General features: G+C 39.1%; 1 protein-coding gene across 3 annotated transcripts in view; it reads right to left on the reverse strand.

Moving 5' to 3' along the window:
- The window catches only part of ntm (neurotrimin), a 438955-nt gene that overhangs the window by 20119 nt on the left and 397943 nt on the right, over positions 1-20893 (reverse strand). For all 3 annotated transcript variants that reach the window (XM_069165071.1, XM_069165070.1, XM_069165069.1), the window contains one exon: positions 11875-12000. In XM_069165071.1, coding sequence (XP_069021172.1) covers positions 11875-12000 — 126 coding nt within the window. The remainder of the gene's footprint in view (positions 1-11874; positions 12001-20893) is intronic.

Consider the following 20893-nt stretch of genomic DNA (forward strand, 5'->3'; position numbering starts at 1 on the left):
AGACATTTGTGTGCAGGGCAAAGGGAACAACTTTGGTAGGGAAAAAAGACAGGAGAGCAGATGCTTGAGGGATATAGGCATTTAAAGAGAGGGAGCGAGGGAATACGGTGAGGTAGGATTTAAATTGATGAATCCAAGCAGGGGTAGAGGAAGAAATAGAAGCAGAATGGAAGATAGGAGACAACATAACCAAAAGGAGAGTGGGAGTGGGGATGATGTTACCAGTGTTTTCATGGGCAGTTGGAGTGAAATGTTTTGATGAAGTAGCGACAAAGCTGTTGTGATTCAAACAAAACACTGAGAAAGAACACTCATTTAAAGAATGTCTGACAAGAAAATGAAGGAAAGGAACTGACTGCTGCTGCAGTGCAGTTTGACTCTTAAACGGTACGTGTGTTGATGCTGGTCTATAAGGTGAATATATAGTTATCTTCCTACTGATTATCAGCCCTTGGCATATGGAATTCCTTAATGTGCCAAGCCTCCTTTGATGCATCATCGTCTTTGAAAGAAACAAACATAAAAGGGGTAAATGGAAAAAAAATAATCATAGAAATACAGTAGCTCCGGGTTCTACATATTACTGGAATGCAACAAGGCAGCTTTACTTCTATTGAAGAGGTTTGCCAGCGAAGAGAATCTGTTGTGACAGTATGGCTTAGATTGACCCGTCAATAGCATGCATATTTTTGTGCATACAAAGAAAGAATACTACCATGACTGCCTCTAATCTGTCAGGCCACAACTCTTTTTATATCTCAGTTATACTATAGAAGAAGCAGCGGTGTAAATGAATGATTCAGCATGTGAGAGAAAGCTGTGAAGACTCTACTGCATAACAGGCAGTGTTGGAGGATGAATCACACTTCTGTTTCTGCTTCTGTATACTAGATTAAAAAATAAATCAAATGCCTGCTGAAGAACACAAACATCGTTTTGATCGTCGTCTATTGACAACACAATCCCATTAGATGGTACAGTAAGTGAGAGCAGGATTAGTCCATAAATCATTGATAAATTCTTTGTTACAACAATAGCTACTGAAACTTGGAATTGTAGTCGTTGTATTTTTAAGTGTTGGTGTTTGTCCGCCCAGGGACATCAGGTGGAAGTAGCAAGTCCTGAAACTTGCTATTAAAATTCAAAAGTCAACTTACTGAAACAATCAAATTTACAAAGGTGTCCCACTCATAGAGGATTCAGTCAGGACCTGTCTCCTCCCCTCCTCTAACCTGTGGCCTAGCGGCCGCCTGTCCTTGTCAGCGGAGTGGGACAGATGTTCAGCTTTAGATTAGCCCATCAGCGCATCGAGTTGTCGGCGAAGGTGATTGTGGAGGTCCAAAAAACTGCGGTTGCTTTCCCGTGCATGGCACAGCCCTTCTTCATCAACGGCAGCCGCTCCATGTGCACATCCTGGGTTCTGCACAGGCACCTCTGACTGGGCGACGCCAGCTCAATAAAACATGCCCCTCTCCCAGGACTCTTTGTTCGGAGAGGACATCAAGGTCATCATAGACTGGCTGGAAGCGGCGCGAAAAGGCTTCAGGGCAGCTGAGGACCGCTCCTGTGGTAGACTGACGGCTGCTCAAGTATAGTCAGTGCTAATATTAGGGTTATCAGCGCTCCTCAGACCCAACATTGTTACTAAAAGTGAGGCTACTGCTAAACTATTAGTTAAGAGTTTGTGCTGTGTTTATGTAACATTGGATTAGCAAGCGGTGCCTGGCTCCGGCCCGGCCAGCCCGAGCCAGGCGCGCAGGTTTTTTGTAGCGCCAACCCAGATGCCAATGTGGTTCTTCCCCTGGTTCTGGTGAATGAGAACAGAGCCTCGTTTTTCTGGGGAACGTCGGAGAGAGGAGCCACCATTTTCACACGTTAGGACAGTTATCCACCATAGTAGCTGCGATGCTCCTTCTGTAGTTACCACCTGTAGCTCATCAGTAACCTCACGCATGATGTGCATACAAATATTATCAAGCACACAGAACATGCGCAGTTATGCAGACCCTCTGACCTCACTCAACATGGCCCCCTTCGGCATCAAAAGAGCAACAGCATTGAGGCGAGTTCTTATCCCCAGTTAAGCTGGGACCCCGACTCGTCCCGCTGCCCGTCTGCTCACGGACAGGATTGTCAGGAGGGTTTATGAATTACAGTTTTCCGCCAACCTCCACCTTTCAACGACATTGTGCAGACCGCTCTCCCAAGCGTGGCCGAACTCGTTGTGCTGGGAGAGGAGCCTCGCTCCTGAGAAAGCAAGCATGGCGATACAACAGATCACGCAGCTAGGTCTCACAGTCAACCTGGAGAAAAGTACACTGCAGCTGAGTCAGCAGAAGCAATAACTGGGACCGCGTTTGAACTCTGATACACTGAATGCGCTTCTATCAGAAGAGCACATGTGCAGGCGGCTGCCATGGTGACAGCTGGGAGATGGATGTCCCTGCTTGGAAGGATGTCAGCAGAGCACCCGGTGTTGTGTTTAGACTTGCTGTGCATGAGACACCTGCAGCGGTGGTCTGCCAGGGTAGGCCTGGACCAGAGGTGAGACCAGGACTGCAGACTATGGGTTGCCTCCCCTAGTGCACCAGGATGTCAGATATTGGAGCTCAATCAGTCATGGGGTGAGAATAGGCTGTATTTTGCGCAGGTGTTTACCCACACGTTCCTGACATGATGGGGTGGGACGCTCGGCCACGATAACTATGAAATTGGAAACTTTTTTCTTTTCTTAATTTAAGTATGTCTCTCTTTTAAAAATAAATAAAATGCACACAGCTAAAGTGGAAGCTACCACATTTAATGTAATGCATTTATAAGTACTGATTAAAGACAATGTAATATTCTTTGTTGGATTCTTCAATGATAATACCTTCTCCGAAGTCTATAGTTTATGAATGATTGGGGGTTATTATACTAAAAAATATCATTTGTCATATGCTTAATTTCAGACAGTTAAGTTTTGGTAGGAAATTAGGTCAATAGCAACCAACATTAAGGCATGTACTTCAAAGCAACTAAAATAAAAAATAATTTTGGAAAACGGAGGCAAGATTAAAGGTCTTTACTTTTTGATGACTATAACTGTCAAATACATTTTCATCAAAAGCTAAGCAGGTGACAAAATTAACCCCAGCATGGAAATCTAAATTTGGAGCGATGTGTATTAAACTAAATCGTTTTTTTTCGTTCACCTTCAGAAGGGTCAAAAACTACAAGTCCCAACTCCATTACCTTCAGCTTCAAATTAATATTTCCCACCCCCATTGCAGCCAGGCTCAGGAAAACTTGTATTGCTCCTAGGCCAAATTCAATCATGTGCATGTTCATTCTGGCTGCTTTAACCGGTTGTCGCTGGCCGCATGGGCTGACAAACTTTGCAGTCAGGTTGTGCGGTCTGTAGAAGATACCAAGGATCACTTCTGATCCGCCACAAGCCCCTAAAGCCATCTATCTATCAAAGGTGAGGGGGAGCTGGGTCACGGCTGTATGAGAGCCCCAGACTCGGTCTGAAATCATCAATCTTTATGCGGACACACACACACACACACACACACACACACACACACACACACACACACACACACACACACACACACACACACACACCACAGGAACTTTATTTATTTAATTCACTCTTTTTAACACCCTGGAGTGCTTGCAATACCTGGGCACACACTGAATGGCCCCAGGCTGGAGGACAGTTGCACTGCAGCTGGGAGATACTGAAACAGAAGTTTGGACTTCAGGAAGGACTGGGACATGTTCTTCTCTGCTGCTCTCTCTCAGAGTCTGTGTGACAACTGTGCACTGAGTCTTTGTATTCTAAATAAGCTTCCCAAGCCTTCAGTCTAATATAAGAGATAAAACTGATAAGAAAAAGGTTACGATAAAATAGCAGCTAGAAGTCAGCACTTTGAAAGCAAACAATTTGACAGAAAAACATGAAAACAACAAAAAAAAACTCAATCATTGCCTTCTATCTTGTTGGAGGAAAATCAAAATGACAACTTCTCAAGGTGATGCTAGTCTATTTACATCCTACACTAAACTACAACCAATACACATCCATGAATCGTAGTTTTGTTGGAACCTGTGAAAAAAGAATAACATAATTTCAATAGATTTTCTCAGTTATGGATTATAAACAGATAAATAAAGATAAGCAAGCAGCCAGTGAATCCATTTTGATCATGACGAAAAGAGAATACCTTTGAATGGGGCTGCTTCTGAAAAATAACTTGTTCAACATAAAGATTCTAAATCGGTTTGGTGTTGCACAAAATGTCACATGGCGCACAAATACAGGGACACGCACACACACACACACACACACCTTCAGTTATCTCATTGCACAGATGCACAGCAGAGAACATAGTTTGTGATCTAAACTGTGTCTATAAAAGATTAGTTTTAAGACCTTTGATTTATTCACCATGAAAAAAAACATAACAAAGAACATAAAAGATGCAAGGAAGATGCAAAGAGACCTGGTTTAAACCACTGATGTCACAAATGCATGGTGGGCAGCCCCAGGGTGGCAAGTCACCAAAGCACCCTTCATAATTGCAGTTTGTAATCCACAGGTTGTAATCCACATTTATTCAATTATAAACAGCTCTACTCTTCAGGCCAGCGTGGTATACTAAAATAAAACTGTAATTTGGCCAATGGATGGCTCTGCTTCCTTGCTATCATCCTACATCACAATGTATTTACATTCAATTATAATAGATCATACCTTTAGGAGGGTGGGGAACAAAAATATATTTGTTGTTTACTTCAGAGCAGAAAGAGAGCAGTTAAGGCAGCAATGAAACCAGCTGTTGAATCCAGTCAATTCATATTAACATTTCCCACAGATAAGTGGATAGCTCACATCTCAGAAACATCACCATTAGGCCATTTTGACCATTGTCTAACTCATGGTGCCCTATTTTCCTTCCCAACTCAGACCCAGTGCATTTTCCGGTGCATTCCTATTTTGGTGTCATTGAAGATATGCCGGTGTATTGTATTCATTTTGAAGTGAACTTGCGCCTTACGTCTCCGCCAGCATGTAGATCGCACATCATGAAAGCCATCATTCATACTGAAAAATATATACATGTTTTGGAAGACGATGTCTTTTTCAGGGAAGGCCTTGCATATTTCAGCAAAACAATGCAAAAACATATTCTTCTTGTGGTGTTGTAGTGCGGTTTGAAATCTCACTAGCACATTTTTTTCCACTATATAGTGGATTTAAAAGTATCCCACAATGCATTATGAAAAGTAGTGTCCAGCTGATGGTCACTAACCCGAGCACCATATCCCCACTTAGAAAAACTGCAGGCAGACACGGACAGGAGCAGTGACAGCAGTGTGAGCTGTTCAAATTTAAGTAAATTATCCGTGTAACTTTCAATTATATGTTGATACGTTTGTTTTCACAGTTAGTTGAAATAAATGAAATAAATTGTGAATTTGTACACATGTATGTTGGTGTATGCTTTACGGCACAAACGCCACACCTCGCTAAAGTTATCTAGCCCTCTTTTGTACAGTAACTGCCCCTACGTGGTCATGTAAATGACAGCAACACAAAAATGTTGAGCCTTTGCTCTAAACCCAAAATGTCTAAAGAGAAAGACAGAAAATATCTGCAATGCACAGGATGAACTCAAAGCAAATAGGCCTATAACATGAGCCACAATATGATCAGTGCTACTTTATGTGGGCATTCATCGCCCACATAAATGAGCAGATAAGGAATAATGACATACTGAATGCACCATTAAAATACGGATGTTGTAATGGTTGAAAGCCGGCAATAAAGTGCACGGAGAAACATCAAGGACCGATGGTTCTTAATGCACAAACCAATGTTATGTTTTTCATAAACCAGCAAGCCAAGAATGCGTCAGTGCCTCAATGAGTCAGCAGTCCTCAATCCTCCGACTCCCTGCTGGTAAACACTCCATCTCCTCATCCAGCTACTCTTACAGCTGCTGTATGAATGTACAACAGAATGTATGATGGGATGATGTCAAATCAACATTTGAAAATATCACACCACAGGAGGAATCGATAACTTATTGAACTTTACAGCAGTCATTGATGAGGCTGTTTTGTGTCAGCAATGCCACAGAACCTGTCAGCACCTGGACATGAAAGTATCATCTAGCATGTTCACATACAGTCAGTAACGATAGCAGTTTACCACAAATCACAAGCTCAAATCGCATCTTTAAGTTGCCACACTCACAGTGTGCTGCAAAGTTGAAGCTGGGGATTTCTTACTGATGATTTTTATTGAGTTAGAGAATGACTGCCTCAACTTGTGTGGTTATTGTTCCGGTAGATCTGTTCAACTCCAGTAAAACCGACCAGAAGAAGAAAAAATATAAAGTTAATACCGAGAAATAATTTAAAGCTGTGGAAAATTACTGGTCATTGCACAAACTGGAATTATCTACTCTTAGGGCCTGATTTACTAAGATCTCAAATAAAGGGTACTAAATTGCATGTTTATTCAAAAAAATTGCACATTTATATTGCACCCATTTGGCGGGTGATTTACTAAGAATAATTGCCTCTTTGATATCAAGTGCAAATCGCGTTTTAAAGTGATTCCAGCCGTTCTAACAGAATGACCGCAAAAAGCAGAAGGACATCTCATCCCACTGGAATTAATACATATAAATATAAGAAGAAAAAAACACTATATAGGAGATTGTCAGCGAGGAAGTCAATGCTGTGGGAATAACAAAGATCAATAGATGAAATTATAAGAAGATGGCAAGATATTAGGCGAAAAAACAAAACAAAGAAAAAAAAATGGTTTATTATAAAAATGTTGGGAAAATAAAACAGGAGGGACAGTGGATGAGATCCTCTAACAAACAAAGATCAGCAGGCCCAGATCTTTCTGTGCTGAGCAGGTGACTTTTCATTCAGTGCCTCGCGAGTGCTCGTTAACCTGATGAAGCTACTGTGAATTCTGCGGGACCTTGGACAGCTCACCCAAACGACCCAGAGGCAGCACAATGCTGAGTCGTAAGAAGTTCTGTCATTACTGGTATTTTGTGGCTCCTCCTTATTATTGGCTTTAAATCATCATTCAGTTCGTTCAATAACTCAGAAGTGTCATTGCTGGGCAGACGATATGTCTGAATAATTTTTCCCTCTGTCATCTCAAAAATCTTTCCACGGGTGTAAAACCACGTTCTCTACGTATTCTTTAGTTTCTCTACATCTCCTTCTCACCACAATAAGAGCAGCCGTCTCTCCAGATTTGTGCACCTGATTAATACGTTTCTTTCAGTCGTACTAAAATACACAACAATCACTTCTCCTGTTTCTACTTTCAGGTTTGATAAATATCGTTGCGGGTGCTACGATTATGTATCTGCATTTCCCATCCCAGTATTTTGCATGTTCAAGTAGAAATATTACAAATGCATTCAGGCAAACACGCAAAATGGATAACGTGTGTTAAATTACACATTTGAAAGACGCAATCATCACTGCACGTCGTTAGAAGATCAACTTGGACATTTTTTTTTGCGGGTGGTGTGAAGATTGCACGTCATTTTAAAACCTTAAGTGAATCAGGCCCTTATTCTTTACAGTCTCCAAGGAATCGACAGGAATCAGCATTCATGCTTCCTCTGCCCCTACAACTCTATCCTAGTGGAACCACTTACAGATCTGATCAGTCTGTTTTTATTAACAGGCTACTTACTGCTGACTCATAAGTTTTCGAGAAATAAATCTGTAGCCTACTTAAAAAACGCACACTCTCATTAGAGGTATCTTAGACAACTGTTGACCTGCAGCCAATCGTTCATTTATTTTTAAAATCCTTAAAACATCTGATAGAAATCAATTGACAAATTTGTTGGTAACCTTCCAAAACACCAAAACAGAAAAGACAAACCAAACAAATTAACAAAAAGCACAATTTTATCTGAAATAATTTTAAACTGACAAAAGTAATCAGTCTCTATCATTGTTTGTTTCATATTTAATACAAATCTGACTTTACTTTTGATTTTTGACTCAACATAATGTTATAAATAATGACACATAAAAATGGAAATGACAAAATTGATTTGACAAAATATTGTGTTTCACAACCTTCAGAGGCAATCACTGCAAACAAATGACTTCTGTAGCGCTCAGTGAGGCTTCTGCACCTGTCAACGGGTAGTTCAGTCCACTCTTCCTCAGCAAACTGCTCCAGTCTCCGGTTTGAAGGCCGCCTTCTCCAGACTGCATGTTTCAGCTGCTTCCACCGGCGTTTGATAGAACTCAGATCAGGGTTCATGGAGGCTACTTCAGAATTGTCCAATGTTTTGCTCTTAGCCATTGTTGGATGGTTTAAGGTGGGTGTTTTGCTGGGTGTTTTGACTCATTATTCTGTTGAAGGACCTGACTGTGACTGATACACAGTTTTCTGACACTGGTCAGCAGTTTTTTCTACTCTAAATTTTCATGTAGTTCTCTCTTCTCTCCAGAATGCCTTGATAGCTTTGACCTTTCATTGTGCCTTGCACAGATTCAGGAAAGTAACCCAAAAACAACCAAAAAAACCTACATATGATCTTATAACGTTTACCTTTAACATGTTTGGATATCATTTTGTTCCTGACTTTCTGAGACAGCTCTCTGCTTTGCTTTCTCTGCTGTTTGGTATTATTGTGCGCACCACACTGAATATGGACCAGAATGACCAGTACTGAATGCAATGTCATGAAATATTTTAAATAGTGATGTGGTGGAATTCCTGGTGACCAAACTTAGGTGTGCGCCATTGAGTAAAAATGTATGGGCCAAATGTGAAATATCTTTACGACTTTCAGACGAGATGGTGCAGACATTGATAATCTTTCAATTTAGTGCCTGGATGTTGATGTGCAGACTGTGTGGCTAGCTCCATTTTACCCTGCAATTTTGGTTCTTGATGTTCAGCAGCGCAAAGTCCACAAATGCTGTGGAGTTGAATATAGATTCAAGAGTGTACTGATTAATAAATACTCGCTCAGCCTATTCCATCTCTGGCTCTAAAACGGCTCAGCCAATCTCAGTGAAGACAGTGATGGTGATAACAGCTCAACAAATGAAATGACACGTCGCAAGATTGGTGTCTGAATGGTGCCGACTGCATTGCATGGACCCACAACACTAAAAATGTGCAGCAAGGCAGAACGTGTTTTTAAACAACAGTTAACTGGCACAGTAAAAGAAAGGAGAAAAAAAAAGCTTGCTAAAGCAGTTTACATAATCTATTTCTATTTTAGCCATAATTCTATTAGATTTACCTTGCAGGAAAGGAGGCTGTGATGAACAGGATTATGAAATGCTGAGTTAATGGACCCTTCTGATGTTGTGTAGAGGTGTGAGCTGTTATTCTGTAGTGGCCTGTTTTTATTTTCATGTGATTTAATAAAGGTGAATTGCACATTTTGTACATAATGGCATTGCACTCCCATTTGTGTCCCACTGTCTTCAGATGAGCGTGGGGATTCAGTGAACTGGAAATGAAGCTACTCGTTTCGTAGAAAGCAGCTGTGGACAAGACAGTGTAGGAATTACTCATTGATTTTAAGATAAGTGGAGACCGATTTACAGGTGTTCCTGCTTTCACCACGATAAAAGTTATTTTTTTTAATACTGATTTAAACACATTGTGATACCAAAAGCAGATTAGTTTCAGAGACACACATTCTCATTGCAAAGTCTAGGAGACACATTTTCCACTGAAATACCAAAATAATATTTTGGGACAGCGTCATTTCGATGAACCTCCCACCTGTTTGCACCCCTCCTCCCATCTGTACCCCGTGTACTCTGCATGGACACCAACGTATCACACATGGGCAAATCAAATTTGAAGGTCAGGGAAGTACTAAACTGTTAGAGTGCCTCTTGTGTTAGTTGCATTTCACAAAAATAGAGCCCTCAGTCTTGTTTTATGATCTTTAGTAATTTTAACTTTTTAATTGGACACAAAACCACATGCCAGCTCATGTCTCCATGGTTTCACTCATCTCCAAAGAAACATATTCTGAACAAAATCTGGACCAAATTGATGAAGTTACAGGAGCGTGCAATCAACTGCAAGTGTTGAAGAAAAATTCAAAATCTGCATATCATTTATTTCAAAAGCAGACTTCTTGGGAAGATCCAATTCTCATCTCTCTTTAACTTGGCTTTACAAATATTGGTTTGTCCCCAACCCAGGGCCGACCCACACAAGAGGAGTGCTTCTTTCACAATCCCACTGATATCCTGTGTAATGGAAGGCAACTGACTTGCAATCTCAAAACCATGTCCAATCCTTAGAGTCTAGTGGTTTGTCTTTGTCCTATCAACGTAGGGGAGACAAATATTTTAAGGCTGACGTATTTCGGAACCTTACAAAGACATGCTTTGTTGTTTTCTCCCATCGGTCCTTTATTGAGAGAAACAAGAGAAAATTCAAACACCAAAGTTCAGTAATGGTGCTTTGTAATTGGCTGGCAGGAAGAAGTTTGAAGATAATATATGTGTACGTGGACCTAGCCTTAAGCATGGTATGGGAGACTGGCTCACCGTCTGTTGTTAATACAGTGACTGCAGGGTTCTGTGACTAATAAATGCAGCACAGATGACAAAAGAAGCTCTTGGGACCCAGATCACAAAATAGCAACATGAGTCAACAAGTAGATAGTCCAATCTCTTCAACAGTCGCCTCATTGGTGTCACAGTTTTTGTAGACATCAAAGTCCCACTTGTGACTCTTTGACACAAAGAGTCGGACTGGTTACAGGCAACTGCCTTCTGTCTTAAAAAACACAGAATAAAGTCCACAGTGAGACATAATATGTTTATCTACATTTGACCAAAACCTTTCCCCAAACGTAATCAAAGTGGTCTGTTGCCTAAAGCACAGATGAGAGTCTGGATGTGAATCCCAGTCTCTGGGGTCTCTGAGAGTCAAATGCTTTTTACTTCCACAATCTACCCCTTTCACCTTCTGGCAACTCAGATGCAGTTCATACATTTGATGCTTAATTCATTAAAAACAAAACAAACAAACAAAAAATGTGGTTTCTAGATGTAATCCAGCCACTCAGTACATTTCACCCAAATCTAATAGAATAGTTGTATTGAAAGGTAATTTCCAGGAGACAGTGTTGACACTAATGTATGCACAAGCATGTATTATTTCTTCAAATAGAAGCAATCTGTGTCTCCTCTCTGTGCTTATCTCTGTACAGACAGGTCAGTCCCACTCGTGCCATATTACGATTTCAATTCCCAAATCTCGGCTTCAACAAAAGACAACACAGCGGAAGAACAAAAACTCAGCCTTTTAAAGGTGCATCTTGCCTGATTAAGTGAAGCATGCATGCAGAGGGGTAGATAAAAAGCAGCTAACACTTTCCTTTAGTCTTCAGTAAGAAAAAAATAGAATAATGCCATTGAGCATGTAAAATGTAACCAACCCAGATTTGGACATATTTGCTGTAACACGCATTAAGCCGCACACATTAATCCTGTCATTCACACTGCCTCCACAACATTTATATCCATCCAATTATCTTAATGAATTAGTCTAATTACAACAGGGGCAGTTTATTTTCCTGTGAATGATCACGTTGTAATGATGAACTGCAAACAAGTAATGATGGGTAATAACTGAAGCGAGAAATCCACCAGGCTTCAAACAAAGTCACTGATAGGTGTCATGAACAGAGAGGGGTGAGCAGAGGAGAAAGAGGCAACGGGAAGGACACTGTGAAAACATATGTAGTGAGCACAGAAAGCGTGATACATTTGAGAAAACACCATGAATATAATAAACATCCGTGCAGTTAAATGTGTCTTTGCAGACAAACAAGCTACCTGAGGAGGAGATTAGTTTCCAGCTGATGGATGGCTCCGGTTTACCGCTGGCTTTGCAGATCAGGGTGATATTGGATCCTTCATTTACCACAATGTCTCTTGACAGGTTGATGATTTTTGGTGGCACTGTAAAAAAAAATAAGAAAAATGGGTAAACTTAATCAAGGGTTGTCACTGATTTGCCCACCACCGATTTTACACATCATGACTAGTAAACCCAGTTTGATAAGTAATACTCGGCATGCCAACACAGTTGTAAGGGTCTTCTGCGGTGCAAGGTATTTTTTAAAGTCTGAAAAATAACCCTGATGACATCAGTATAATTTCTAAATTCTATATATTTAAATTTAGGATTTGAGACTACAATTTTATAAGATACATGTGCACAGACAGCGTATAAGTGTTTTAATAAATATGGGTGAATTGAGGACACGACAAGTTCCAGAACTTTATTGACCTCGACCTTGAAGATAAAATGAGGATAACTTGGCCTCTGTTCCATTCATTTGGTTATACTCTCTCTCTTTCTGTCTTCGAAGCCCTTATTGTAAGATTAACCCTTTAGAATCTGCATATCCATAACTTGATTACTGTTTACAAGTTGAACATGTTCATACATTTTCAGTTCTTTCTCAGTGCTCCGCAATATAAAAACAAAAACAAAAAAAGATAGATAGAGATAATGACACCCTGAAGAGTTTTGAAAGAATGATAGAGTAAAATAAGCATCAACGTATTGAAAAAAAAAAGGTAGCTTCTCATGAAGATTCCGCTCCGTGCTTCAGAACAAATGTTTGGATGTCCCAGAGAGAAATTATAGTATTTATTTTTTATTACATTTCTTGAAGCCACCCTGTCAATATTTGTATCTGTATCAGTTGCCTTTTGGGGAAATTTCTCCTGTAAACATTGACTACACCTCCAGCATTCTGCATGAAAATGGAGTGTGTGTTTGTCGTGGTGGGGGTGTGGGGGCATCCGGGAGGGATAGCCTTCTCCTGGGAAAAGGTTTGCAGCACATGTTCGTCGTTTCACATCTGTTAAAATGTGATGAAACATACTCTCAATATGTGATGAATAGAGGTGGAGTGTCTCATACTTTGGCAGTGCAGTTACATTTTGTAAATTTGATTCTTTTATGAGACACGCCTTCTTTAAACTGTTCCAAACGCAAAATACTTTCTCATATTAATAATAATCACAGCAGTTGTTTCTGAACCTAAAAATATGCCTTTTTTGTGTGGTAAAATTCATAAACTTGATACCCTCTTCTGCAGCACACATACTAATAAAGGGAAGTTACGCTGGTGTAAAAATGGATTCTCTGTCATGTCTATTTCACTCTGCTTTGTAACTGGATTTTTGAATTCTCTATGGATAAGAAAAGTTTATGTTCCATGCTTTTAATCCAACAAGCAAAGAGAGTGAGATATGTTCTTTCTGGTCTTTCTCTAATGAAAATGAAATCCAGTAGCCGGCATTACTTAGCATTCATGACTGCCTACCATGATGTTCAGGAGCTTACAGACTTTATAGCGGGCTGGGGTGAAAAAAGGGCCACTCCTAGCACAAGTACAGTTATGTGGGTTGTTACCCTGAGGCCACTAGAGAGTGGAAGCCACTGACCAAGCTAAGAATTTACCTCCAGTTATTCTGCTGAGTAGTGAATCAATGGCACAATTCTTATCTTCACTAGTTTTCTGTAGCTCCAACCAAGTGATACAAGCGTAAAATACCAAATGAGGCAAGGACGAACAACATGCATATATTTACAGGTAAAAATACAGGTGAGTGAAGTGACGGAAGGAGGGCGGGGTAGCAGCTGCAATTTAGGAGCCCATTTAGGTTTGTAAGGAGCTCAAAGGTTCTTTCAAAATCATATTATTTTAGAAGCAAGTGCATTTCTTCTTTTCACTTCAAACACTGTCATGTCATGAGGGCTTTGAACGTTGAAGTTCAAAATAGGGATTCTGCGGCAGAAAAACATGATACTGCAGCTCAGGGGTCTCCAACCTTTTTTCCTTGGATCCAACTTTAACTCCTGTATTTTAAATTGCACAGGCAAACTGGTTTAAAAAGTGTCAAATAAAGCATCATAACATAATATTTAACAGGAAAATCCAGTGTTTTCTCATCGATTGGGAACCCCTGCCCTCTTGAAAGAAACACGTCTAGGTCAAAACCTAGTATGTAGCTGAACCATGTGTGAAAAGGCATTTAGCCGAACTACGGTGTAACTTTGATCACTTACTCTCTCAGTGACAGACACTCGCTTTATAGTTCCACCCCGCTGTTTTGGTCCAGCCGAAAAGGTTGTTTTTATGTTATTTACCTAATTTATGAGCACCTGTTTCTTTTCAGCTCAGTGAGAGTCTCTGCTGCGGTTGGCGTGCCTATTGCAGGTTGTGCGAGTTAAAGTCCTCTGATCTCTGTGTGTCAGTCACCATGTGAGTGCAGCAGCACAGGTGGAGAAGAACGAGGGAAGATTGTCAACTCGTGAATCGATTGTGTTGATGGCCTCGTTCTTTCAGGCAGTTTAAGAAATAAAACAAGCTTAAATGGATCGCCGGATTTACCGTCAATATACCTGGGCAGCCAGCCCAAGTGAATCTACGCATGGGAAGGACTGCATGCTGTTCATAACGTTTGTGAACTCCTCAAAACCAGGTTGCCTTATACTAGTAGATTGTAATCTACGGTTTGGAGAACCCTGCTGTAGCTTATTCCTGGGTGGGATGTCTTATTGGTTTGAACTGTGATTAATGATAATGCTTCTATCTGTGCCTGAAAGTACTTGCACCTAATTGTAAGATTTCATGTCACTAAAGAACAGAGCCAACATTTGTGATTCTGGGTATAGTTCTCAGAGATTTCTTAGTCTCCTCTGTGAACTGTTGAACCGTTTGATTCAGCAGTCTGCCATGAGAAACCAAGATCCTCCTCGGCAACTTCTTTAACTGTCCACATTATGATAAAGCTCCTACTGTGTAGAGTTTTACATTCAGTGGTTAAGACGTCTCCCAGGAACCAAGTTCTGTGGAAAAAAACATTTAAATTTCCAGCTTTAAGGAAACAGAGCTATCAGGATGTTTGACATCACCTACAGTAGCTGAAATAACCCCAAAAAACAAAACATCATCAATTCAAAACATCTCCTCCAGAACTTAGTGTGAAACGTTATACAGTCATTTTAAAAGAGCACAGAGCAAATTGCCTCTCAACATGCAAAGGATACACCTTTAATACAAAGAGCACTTTGTTCAGGACAGATATTACGAGGTCTGGTGGCAGTACTGCTCAAAGGTGAAGACAAATGGTTACAATTAGTGTAAACCTGCATGCGTGGATTGCAGCCCGTGTTATGTCCTATCCATCTTTAGAGATCATTTCATTTTACAAGACTGAAAACTTCAGCAACTCGTCTCCTCAGTTCCCAAATGTTTACAAAGTGACCTGCCTTTATAGGATTTTCAGCTTCTCAACAATTCGTCCCATAGTTTCATCCTTTCATTGATGCCTAAATCACTCAATGGTCTTGCACCAGATTACTTGTCAGATATGCTTCTAATGTTGTGCTCCCTCTAGATCAATCAGGTCCCCTGACAACACTGTCCACCTTTTCAATTGAGCATTCTTGTAATCTATTTTACACATGTATTTTTATACTAGTATATACTCTGTCATGGCACCCTTTTTATATTGTCTTTATATATTATTACATTTTGTATCCATCCTAAAAAAATATATATATATTTTTATTGTACTGGGAAGTATCTTGTATTGCAATTTTGCACGAAAGCTGCTATATAAATAATGTTTGATTTGATCTGATCAGCCAACTTGGTTGTCTATGCAATTTAAATGATTTACAACTTATCTTCACATCATTGTAATGTGATGTGTATATGACACGTTTGTATCCCCAAATGATACACGCACTACAGTTTGGAAGTTGCAATTGGGAATTTGCTAAAAATAATTGAAGTTAAAGTAGGTGGGTTGAAACAATCAATAAAATTGCAGAGTGAAAAAAAAAAACATGTTCTTTCATAAAATCACCAGTAACAGAGTTAGTTAATTGCAAAGGGTTGTAAAGGGTGGGGAAAGATACACTGAAGGCTCTGCCACCCCATAAATCAGTTAATGTATGAAGGTCCACCTACAATTAGTCTTTTACTGCCACTAGCATTCTGATGCAACTACCTGTGTAGGAACATTTAAATGATAGCTGCCTTTGTGTAATGTGTAAACATTGATATACATTACTCACATCGTAAAAATGCAACTGAGGGTGTCTCTTTATATCTTAAGAGGGAATGTGCAAAATGTTTCAAGACATCTGAGAGTGTAGTTGGTGGCTGCATATGGCTGTAATGATTCCTTCTACTTGCCTTACTTTTCAAAGATGTTCCTGTATAAATATTTCTGCGCTTGACAGTTCTGTCCAACCTATCATTTTGTCATTTCCATTTCAAAGCAACAAGGACGCATCTCTATTTTAACATTTGAGAATGATCGTCTAAAGGCGTATGAATTGGGGGTCATCAGGATTTTAACTTGTTTTAGTCACAGGCTTGTTTGTAAGACAAAATCTCTATGAATAATTTATCGGATTGTAGCTTAATCCCTATTTACCCTACTGGAATGACAAAAGGATACAGCAAGTCTGTCAGCATTGCTTCTATTTAGCGATGGTTCAAGAAACCAAAGCTTCATCTCTGTTTGTAAAGTAAAAAAAAAAAAAAAGATTGAGTTTCAGATTTGTTCAAGCTGTCAGGTTATGAAACATTTAAACCTTTTTGTAGTATCATTGCTAAATATAAAACAGGAATTGTGCGAAAAGCGCAATCATGTTCATGATCGTGGTTTGCTTTGACAGTCCTGTTTGAAGTCATATTTGTCCTCTGCGTACAAGTTAAATCAAGCAGATGACATAACACGTCGTTATCCGTCAATTCAACGGGATTTTAAAAATAAATCACAGAATCATAAACGCTGGTGATGATTGTGTGTGCTGAGAGCTTTGTAGTAGAATGTTTTTACAAATATGACCACGTAAAGGCTACATTTAAATTCAATGCCAACAGTTTCCCGACAATATGAGTGTTGTCGTTTTAAAAGCCCAAAATATATCTGTTCACATAGAAGATAGAAGATGTCAATATTTATGTCATACTAGTTTAGATGTAAAACAGGTAGAGCAGCGGTGGTGGGTGTGAGTATTGAGGGGAGTAGATCTCGAGGTGCCTGAGATACTGCACACTCTCACCTCGTGGCTAAAGATTTGCACTCTGGAGTTTTTTTTTTTACTTTGGATTATTAGCATAGTGTAGAATCATGTGAATTAGTGAGATATTTTGCAGATCCTTGCTGTTCTATTCCGCCTTAATTTGGCAATTTGTGTGTACTGTAAAACAAAAACTTGTACTTAACAAGGGTACAATGAGTGCTTGGGACCACCATGTGAATGTGCCAAATGTATCCATATAGGCTCATTTTAATCTGCGGTCCCAAACATATTGATGGCATTTTAAAAAACATAAAAAGAAAATAAACAAAAGCTTATGAGCATGAGCACAGACAATTTTAAAAAACAATGACATGGTCACTACTCAAGATTATGACAGCATGTTTTGTTTTTTTATCTGATAACCTTTGTTTCACAGATCTGGAGAAAGAGTTTGGAGATGTTCCTTATATGTACTTTTATATTAAGGTATGTGTGTGTGTGTATGGTCAGGTTGGTGTTCTCTGGCTTCAATTTCATGTAAAGCATGAAAAATGTCCTTTTAATAGAGGTGGCACCTCACATCATTTCTGAGAGAGTATTGCAGTGCTTCAAAAACCGCCCCAAGTCAACCAGGCAGCAATTGTAATAATGTGTTTTATCCACCCTTCGAGTGGTGCATTCTTACTGTATTCGTCAAAAAAAGTGAAAATGCAACAATGCTGTCATTTTCAATATACAACACTTAGGCAATAATGCACGGAATTGAGGTATAACTTCTATGAATAGCAACATTCTGCTGTCATATAAACATTATTTATAGGCATATATATATATATATATATTTTATTTTTTATTGTTGTTTGTTTTATTCTGGACCTGTCTGTCCATAGCTATCAGTAATGTTGCCAGCGAATTCAGCCTCTCTTCTCTTTATTTACTATCTTATTATATACATGTTTTGGTGCTATAATCAGATTATATGTGAACATTTTACCCTTTGAAAATTAACGTCTCCTTTGCACAGCAAATTCTACAAATCAAACAGCAAAATGCATTGTTTGTTAATGTCATGGCTTTTCTCATCTGACACAGAAGGATGACGTCATCTGCCTGTTAATAATTTTGTTTTTTGATTACACAAAACCACTATTGTTAAAGGCAATGGGACCTTCTACATTATGGTTTAAACAAACTAACCTTGACTGTTGCTAGGATACAGAAAACAAACAGTCTTTTAATGACCCATCCATTAACCTGACTTCCTCCAAAACAGATTTTGTTGCTCCATAATAACCTCAATTCCTTCTTTGCTCCCCAAAAGCAGGAGTTAGAATTCAACTGTCATCTGAACATAAACACATGTTGGTGTGGGACACTTACTAAATAACTGACTTGTTTAATTGAAAGAAATTCCCTTTAGATGCATTGGCACATGGTTGAAACCATAATATAACTGCTATGACCGCTGCATTTAATCACCACATGCTACTGCTACGTGATCAGCAGCAAATGGTAGACAGGAGGGCTTGATTGAGACCAGAACAGAGCTCATGGGAGACTAATGATTGGATATCTGTTAGGTGGCCAGGAATACAATTTCAAATGTATTCTAAATGAGATCCATGCCTGCTTGATTTGTAGGTAGGCACGTATTTGCCTTCATTTTATTAAAAAAAAACTTCTGTGCTGAAATGATTTCTGCTGTATGTTGCTGTACATTGACTATTTTATTTGTTAGCTCAATAACTAGTATTCTTGCCACATGAAAGTTCAATATAAAAGAGCTGAATCCCTGTACAGCATACAGAGGACATTATTTCATTTGTAATTTCTGTTGGCGGTTTGTGTTTTCATCATAAACTCGGTGGTAAAACATTTGTAATGCCTTTAGGATTTTTTTTTTAGGGTTTCATCCTTAGAACCAGATGGACGCAAACTGCGTCTGATTCCCACCCCTTCTTCTCGGTTTAATTGCGCTGCCAATATTCATCACAGAGAAATGCAGCGCATATCCTATGTAACTGCACAGCCTGAGCTTTACAGCAATACCAATGCCCTGTGTGTGTGATGAAGTGTAGCACAAAAAATAAACATAAAAGTTGCATGAAATGTAATCGTTGTTACCCTCTGCACTTATATAGCATGAATGTCTAAGCCCCTATAATTACCAAGATATGAGCTTAAAAATGAAGGTAGAGAAATTACCATGAAAATAGCCTGGGGTTCACAGGGTTAATAAATGCCAGGAGAGAACCTTCACTAACCTTATTTTATCTGATTGTACTTTACAGGCTAATGTCTTAGTGCCGCAAATTGTCTGGTTCATATGCATTATGATCCTTTTTTATAAATGTATTCATTGTTTTGTCCCTGCTACCTAGCACTGCGAGGTCTCTTTGCTGTGATTTTTCAGCAGCAGGATTAATGAGTATACTGTAGCTGGGATGAAAGGACTCATCAAGGCACCAGACATACATCTCTCTCATTATTTCTCAGTACACTCAAAGTATCATTTTATAGATGGACACAGGCAGACAATTAATTTTGTTGGGTCTCTTCCAGCAAAGGCTGGCTCTTCCTCTAACACATTCAAATTCCCACGGAGTTGACAGTGAAGTCACTATTTATTATAATGAAGCTGTCAAGGCAGTTTACATGAAAAGCCCATAGTAATATTTCAGTAAAAATAAGCATAAGGTTTTAGCTCAACTTCAGGGTCCTACCAGTGTGTTACAAGTGTGTAGCTGAATGAGTCCAATAAATTGTAATTATTTTACTAGAATGTCTGTAGTGAGTCCATATTAAGTAACATGCAAACATTTCGCCAGGTTAAAAGCACTATTTTGAGAAAAATACAAAAATGTATATTTCAATTCTATACAGTTTAACAACTAATCAATATTGTGAAACTGTTTACCTCACTTTTTGTGCATGATTTTCTGAATTTGAAAGGGTGACTCTAATGTGATTTCAGTTTTGCTTTCTCTTTGGTGTTTTATGCCATTAATTTGCAGTGACTAAAACACTTCTATAATTTTGGAGTAATCGTTCGATGTTTGGTTTCTTAGGCAGTTGGTGGGTTGACATGGCAATACATTATGTGAGATATTATGTGGATATTTGCTTTTAAAGAGAGTAAACCTGCAGGCATCTGTATGTGGAGTTAGTGCAATCTAAGGAGATGATCTGCAATGACAATAACAGAGCCTGGAAATGAAAATGACCCTAAATATTATCTTGTCTGAGAGGCAAAAGCAATAATAGTCCATGAAACACAATGATGAAATACTCTTGCCTGAATGTAGTGAATGTATGGAACGAGGGTGCACTATTAAAACCAACCATCTAGAACATCTTAAAGCTTTTGTGCTTTTCACGTATAGATTACATTTTTTTTGTTTTTAAGAAAAAAATATCGTGAGAATTTACATGTTAAGTTTGATTATCTCAAGAAAGGATGGACTGGACTCAGAAAAGCAGCCTGGTAATCTTCTATGAAGCAGCCCCAATCTGAAACATCAAATTAGAACTGACACAACAATTGTCAAACAGCAAGTCATTAGTATCATTCATTTAAATCTGTTCATTTGTAGCATTGGTGTAAGGCTAATATATTAAACAACGGGTCTGGTTTCCAATGTTTTTTCTGCATGTTTGTGTACAGAGAAAGTTAAAGTCAAAGTTGGATTAATGTCACCTGACACCTACATTGATTTAATAGTGTGCTATTATTATCAAAATTATCTAAAATATTGGCCAAAGATTCAACAGTGTTTACACCTGTCTCCA

This window comes from Embiotoca jacksoni, unplaced genomic scaffold, assembly GCF_022577435.1.
Source record: "Embiotoca jacksoni isolate LCO1_2020_lvr unplaced genomic scaffold, fEmbJac1.0.p SCAF_33, whole genome shotgun sequence".
NCBI classification, from domain to species: domain Eukaryota; kingdom Metazoa; phylum Chordata; class Actinopteri; family Embiotocidae; genus Embiotoca; species Embiotoca jacksoni.